Source organism: Lipotes vexillifer, unplaced genomic scaffold (assembly GCF_000442215.2).
Source record: "Lipotes vexillifer unplaced genomic scaffold, Lipotes_vexillifer_v1.1 scaffold597, whole genome shotgun sequence".
NCBI lineage: Eukaryota > Metazoa > Chordata > Mammalia > Artiodactyla > Lipotidae > Lipotes > Lipotes vexillifer.
Genome location: NW_006797597.1, coordinates 246,800 through 254,001, shown reverse-complemented (window position 1 = coordinate 254,001; position 7,202 = coordinate 246,800). Strand labels below are relative to the sequence as shown.

The 7,202-nt window shown below is 38.3% G+C and overlaps 1 protein-coding gene across 1 annotated transcript in view; it reads left to right on the top strand.

Moving 5' to 3' along the window:
* DOCK4 (dedicator of cytokinesis 4) overlaps positions 1-7,202 on the top strand; it is a 282,165-nt gene that overhangs the window by 205,039 nt on the left and 69,924 nt on the right. Inside the window, 1 exon segment of the mRNA XM_007469745.1 lies at positions 6,364-6,439. Within this exon segment, the coding sequence (XP_007469807.1) occupies positions 6,364-6,439 (76 nt within the window).

Below are 7,202 nucleotides of genomic sequence, written 5' to 3'. Positions count from 1 at the left end.
AGCAGGAATAGCATATACAAAGGCCCTGTGGTCAGAGTGAAGATGGCACATTCAAGGAGCTGAAAGACTTGTGTGGCAGAAATGTCAGGAAGGAAGGAACCGGTAAAAATGAGGTTGGAAGAAGACAGGGTCCAGATATTAGGGGGTAGAGAGACAAGAGAGAAACCAGGAAGGACCAGTTAGGAGCTTAATAACAGCAGTCCAGGTAAGAGATGATGATGGCTTGAATAGGTGGATTGCAATGAAGGTAGTGAGAAGATCGATTCTGAAGACAGAGGTGCTAAGACTTGCAGATGACTGGCTGTGGGCAAGAGAGAAAAAAATTTGAAGATGGCTCTTAGAATTTTGGCCTGAACAGAAGGACAAATGGTGGTACCTTTCACTCAGATGGAAGATACTGAGAGAAGAGTAGCGTTAGGGATGGGAGCGGTGAGGAATCCTGTATTGAACAGAAGTTTGAGATGCTCTTAGATACCCAAGTGGAGATGTAGGAGAAGAAGCTGGACATGCTTGTCTGGAGCTCAGAGAAGGAGTCAAGGCTAGAGACATACATTTGAGGGTCATTAGCATTGGGTAGTATTTGAAGCCATCAAACTGAATGAGAGCACCCTAGAAGAAAGTACAGATTGAAAAGAGAAGACTACTTAAGCCTGGGCCCTGGAACATGCCAACCATTCAAAGGTCAGGATGTTGAGAAGCAACCAGCAACAGAGACTGAAAAGGAGTAGCCTGTGATGTAAGATGAGAACCAGAAGGGTATAATACCGTATGAGGAAAATATTTCATGAAGGAAGGAGTATCAAGAGCTGCTGGGAGGTTGGAGGATGAAGACTGACAATTATCCCTGGGATTTGGCAGTGCGGTGTAGATATTGGTGACCTTGACAAGTGCTGTTTCATGGAGTGTTGGAGATGAAAGTCTTATTAGAGTGAATTTGCGAACAGATGGGGATTGAGAAAGTGAAAGCAATAATTATCAGCTCTTTAGAAGATTTTGCTGTAAAAGGGAGCAGAGAAATGGGGCTATATCTGGAAGGAGATATGAGTACTAGGATTCATTTCTAAATATGGAATATTATGCATGTTGGTTTACTGATAGGAAGGGCACAGAAAAGAGAGATATTGATGGTGCTAAAGAAATCAGGCCCAAGTGAAGGAATGGTTGTCCTTGGATAGGCAAATAGGGATGAGATCAAGTATTTCTCATTGTGCCTGTCTGTCAGCTTTCCTAAGGGGGTGGCACCTGTCCTCCATCGACTTGCACTGGAAACTAAATCAACTGTGTAAGCATGCAGTTTAGTTCATCTGACGTTGTTTTTTGTGGTGAGACTTCTCAGTGAAGGAAGCTCACCACACTCAGAGTAGCACTGATCTAGTGCACACAAGGAAGCTTGGCCTTAGCTAGGAGCATTGATACTTTTTCCATAGTAACAGGAAGGAAGACAGAGTATGTGATACTGACCATGAAAAGTTTTATGTTAGAGTCGCTGATCTGTTGAACACCCATTGTACTATTGTTTTTTTGTTGATGGTGGTGTTTTTCTATTAGGGTAATTATCTTTAAACGCTTTTACTGTCCAGGAGGAAAGATAGTGATTTTTATCAAAACTATATATTACTGAGATGAATGTACCAAAAACTTTGATAGTTATAGCAAATATTTACACAAGAATTGCCTGCACACTGCATCTCCAGGTGAGTTGTGAGGAGCTGGTAGAGAGAATGAATACATGAGGAAAGGCAAGAATACATTAGGGTTTAAGCCTAATAGGTCAGAAAAACTGAGGCTTTTGTTACATGAGTGATTTTTTGCCAATACTGCCCAGAGGAGGAGGTCAAGGAATTTTTTAAAATTCTTCCATTTCAATTCTTGTTCATTCTTTTTACCTCACCTGCACTGCATGCTTCCTTCACCGAAAGCAAAATTACTGATCCTTTAATTTCTTCCCCATTTTGGTGGATTCTGTGCTCTGCACTTGGAGTACCTTTTCCGTCAGCTTTGCCTGTCTTAATTTCAGTCTCTTCTTCAAAATACTTATAGAAAAGTATAAAAAGTTCTACAAGCTTTACATTTTAGAATTATCTAGTACAGCAAGTAATTATCACAAAGCATACATTTAAATACAAGTTTGAGGCTATAGTCATTCAACGAACACTGGGCTAGGCCCTTGGTGATGCAGTGTTTAACAAGGACAAATTCCCCAAATGTCATTGCTCTCCAAGTTCCAACCCTTGTTTGTCTTCTCTTCCATCTGTAACACCAAACCTCAGAATGAACTGTCACGTGCATCGGAATCACCTGGCTGGGCCCTGGTGTGATCTCACCAAGCCATAGGCACTGGTGAGGCCCTAAAGTCTTACGTTTCCTTCAGGTGTTGCTCATGTACTGACATTTGAGGACCACTAGCTCAGATCAGTTTCCCTGATGGCTGTCCAGGATTTTTATCTGCCCTAAATGTCTTTGTGGTGATTTCTTCTGCCCTCTTCTGTCTTGAAATACTCTTTCTGTGGTGCTTGCTTGTTCCTCAACCTAACAAAAAAGTTTTAAACTTAGGAACTGTACCTGAAGTAGGGAAATTGCCGTACTCCAAATTTAGATCTCCATAGCTTTTCAGTGCACAAACATCAGCCTTGTTGATGCCCAGTTTATCCAAAAGGTGCTTCTCTCAATCCATTTATAATTTATGGAGATGGGCTTTTGCTTCAGCAGATTATCAGGTTGGAGTAGTTTTCAAAAGGACAGTTTATAGGAGATGAGGTTTCTATAGGAGGGATAGCGTTGCTTAAAAAATACTTTCTAAATGCCAGGAATGAAGTGGCAACTGGAAAACTTGAAGAAAGAGCTTTGATTTCTTGTGCACCAGTTTCTCTTTTATGTACACATTTATCATGCTGTGCCATAGATTAGGGCTGGCAAAAGTGATCCTTATGTCTGCATTTCTATAGCAGACATCAGTATTTTGACCGTTTGTAGTAAAAGATTGCAAAGGCTTTCTTAGCTGTTGAGTTGGAGCGCTGAGATTTAAAATGTTCCCATATTCAGAAACGGAGTCATGAGTAAAAGAATAAAACCAAAGGAGCCACACGGTTTTGGATAAATTAGAACAAGTAAAGGAAAACCCTTAAACGCTACAGGTATCCACTACAGTGAAGGAGTGATAATGTATATATGCCTTTAGCTGGCTTGGGGACCTGTGTGCCAGGAAACTGTCTTAGTGCTGAGACATAAAAAGCTTTGGGAGCTGCCTCTGTGACTTGGGCTGAATGTTATGAGCATAAATGAAAAGCAATTGAAGTCGAGTCATTTTAAGATCTTTCCAGCCCTGAGAAGTCTTATTTTTGGAGGTCTTACCCTTCATCAGATCAAACATTAAATAGACCCACATGCCAAAATGAAAAGCAATTTCTACAGTTTGCTTTTTAAATTATTGGCCTATGGAGTAAATCGTTTAATTCCAATTACCTATGATTTCTCAGTACTTCTGTATACTTAGGAATTCTTAAGTTATAAAAAGTAACCTCTAGTTTTTTCAATATAAAAGAAGTTGCATGAATATTAAATTAGACAATTAATGAAAATGCTAATGTTGCATTCTGTGGACATGTTATGAACCCTTTTTTAGTTTTTATTTTGCAGTTTTAGTTTTTGATTCCATAACACTTTTTCAGGGCTCAATATTTTCCAAAGACCCTGAAAAGGCCCTGTGCCCTGTACCTCTTGTGCCTGATGATAAAGCAGCTTTGATAAGAGGGTGAGGTGTTCAATCCAGAGCAAGGATGCAAGACCCATTAAAGAACCACAGTAGTCATCGGCCTGAAATTCTAGAAGGCAGGAGAATGTGAAGCAGTGTTGTTTGGAATGTGCTTCTGACTACCTACCTCTCTAGAGCCTTGCTTTTCAAAGGGTGGATTGTGAATCAACAGCATTAACATCTCCTGGAGCTTGTTAGGAATGCAGAACCTCAGGCCCTATCCCAGGCCTGCTGAATCGTAATGTGCATCTTAACTAGATTACCAGGTACCCATGAAAGTTTGTCTAACTTTTAAAAGTCTAGAGCACTGTTTCTCAGTTTTGGGTGTACATAGACTCTTCGGGGAGCGTTACCAATCCTGATGTCCAGGTTGCACCCCAGCCCAGTTTTTAAATTTCTGGGGGTGTGATCCTGACATCTGTGATTCAGGAAAAAGCTCCCAAGTGATTCCAGTGAGTGGCCAGCTTGAGACTTACGGGTCCTTCATAAAGCCAGAGAGGCTCCATATTGTTTACCAGCAAGCACAGTTCAAGAAGCCGTGGATTTTGTATGTGTGTTTGGGACCCAGCATATAAATAACAAGTGAGTAATCTTTGCCATGGAATAATCTCTCTCACTTGGAAGATTGAGTTTGGTGGCTCCTTTCCAGAGCATTGGGCCCAATAACCCAAATCCCAGATATGTCATGTTTCACTAACACTAGATGTTATTGTTTCTGAACAACAATCCAAGCTAGAGTTGTGGGCCAGAAGGTGGTTTTTGATGTAAAACTCAGATGTAGTGGGACTGTGTGTGTTTCTCCATTGGATGTCAAAGCAGAACATTTGTTAAGGATGCAAATTTTTCTTTTTTCAACTTAGAAGCTAACAGAACATTTTTAGTCAACTAGCCTCCAATATAAAATAAATTTTTTTTTAATTTAAAAAATAAATAAACTTAGAAGCCCCACAATCTACTAGATGCTGGACAAAGAGTCCCTTCCTTGCCTGATAGCATTTCATTTTCTGACAAGTAAGCTTTAGTTTCATATAGTAAGATTTGAATTAACTACTTGGGAAACTTAATCAGTTACCATTATTGATTTCACCAGTGTCTGGACAATTGCCACTTTACACACCTGTTACTTGCAGGTGATTTGTCTCTGATAGGAAGTTCACTGTTGATATCTGCCATTTGAGAGGGAAGAAGAAACCACAGGACTTCTCAATCTCATAGGCTTTACTTATACTTAATTTTCATAGGATGATTCACTGAAAGATGTAAATGACATATAAAAGGCACATGTATGTAACACAGTGCTTGCTCATGGTAGAGCAAGTGCCCATGAAAATGGTGATTTTCTTCTCTTTCCTCTTCTTACCTTGAGCTTCCACATTCAACCATCCAACTCCTTAGCCTCGCTAATCCTCTCCTGCCCCACAAGGAGACTATAATAATGAGTTTTCCAGCAGATTACAATAATGAACATTTAAGTTCTTCAAAGACTATACATATTCTTGTAATTAGTAAATGCTCTTCTAATCTATATTTTACCAGTAGGACAACCAAGGTGTGAGGTTGGTGGGGGTGTTTTGTTTTGTTTCATGCTGTTTTACCTATAGGGTCAGACAGCTATATCCTTCTGTCACAAATCCCGTAATGAGAGCTGGGGTCTCATCACATCACAAGCACTTACTTATGCATGCATCTTAAAAAAGGCCAAAGAGGTTTTAAATATCAATCATTTATACGTTGGTGCTTGGTTTTGGGTGGTTTGGGGAGTGACCTATCTTGTTTCAATATAATGCTATATCTAACATTAAATGAACCAATTGGAAATACATTCAATTTTGAATATATACTCTTGTAGCTGTAAAAAGGAGCAGATTTTAAACAAAATGGATAACTCAAGAGTTAACCAAGAATACTCACCAAATCTTCCTTTTTTAATCTCCCTAACAAAATACATATGACTATATATGCCCCCTCTGACAGGCTTTCCCTAATTTCTCCAGCTCAGAGATGCCCCATTCTCTAAATTGCTGTCACACTCACTGTCAGTTTCACATAGCTTAGTACTGTGTTATAGACAATTTCACAGTCTGTAATGGTTTCTTTAGTGGCAATCTTGTCACCATGAGAGAAGGAATCTGACTTCCATAGCTCTTACATGCCCCCTAACACCTTAAACGGGAGAGAGCAGGAGAAGATATCTAATGAATACTCAATATGGTCTGTCATTTTGTCCATTTCATCTCTGGGCTCCATCTCTTTTTCTGTATTTTTTAAAAGTCTGACTTTCTTCCATGTTAATAAAATATAGAATATTATAGGTTTATTAAATCATTTTTGCTTTGGAAATTTACAAATTACAAAACATGAAGATATTAATATAATTCTGAGTCATATGAATTCATAGATTTTTCTGCATATCATTTCAGTGATGGATTTCTTTTCCTTCTTTATTTTCCTGGGCATCTGTTCTCTTTTTTATTTCAAATATGAATTATCTAGTATAGTTCCACAGGCTTACTGAAGGTTTTCTTCTTTCTTAGTTACTTTATTCTTGCCTGATAAATGTTTTTCACTAACGTGATGTTTCCAACTTAAAATGTATTCTCTTTTATCACTAGCGTTATTATTACAACAGTTCTGTACCTGTCAGATGCACTTCGTAAGAACTTCTTAAATGAAAACTTTGATTATAAGGTGAGTATCCATTTAGATGACTATCCTACTTGGGCTAAAAGGTTTCACATTGTCCCTCAGGAAATTACCTCAAGTATTTTCTTTCTCTTAGTAGTAGAGAAATAAAGTTATTCTGTCTACCTCAAATTAATCTTGGGCCATATTAGTTTCAATTATGAATAATGTTAGAAGAGTTTTTCATTATATCTTTGAACAAGTTAGTTCTATAAATACGTTTATCAACCTGGTGGAAATCATAGTGCTTAAGAGGAGAGAAAGTTCTTTATTGTTACTGTAAATATTAATTCTTATTCTTTTTGATCCCTATGCATGCATGACAAAAAGCACTTAGAGCATAATGTTTTTAAGACATCTTTTAAAATAGAGTTTATATGAAGAATGTATTTACAAGGTAAACCCTTTAGTTCCTTTACTTCTCCTTCTTCCCATTTTTTAGAATGAATTAGTGAAAAGAAATAAAAAATGAAAGATTAGTAAGATTCTTTAAGACAGATCTCTATGTAAGTCTGCAGTGTAACGTGATATGCCTGGGTCTCTAAGAATTCTCGATACACCATTTTTAAAATGGGAAATGATAAATAAAAATGGGCAGTGCCTATCCTGATTTCCCTTCTTAGTGGTGTTTTATGTTTTTTACATCTTTGTTTCTTATTCTTTTAAAAATAACCTCTTTTATATTAAACATTTAATAAAAATGTCCTTATCTGGGCTTCCCTGGTGGCGCAGTGCTTGAGAGTCCGCCTGCCGATGCAGGAGACGCGGG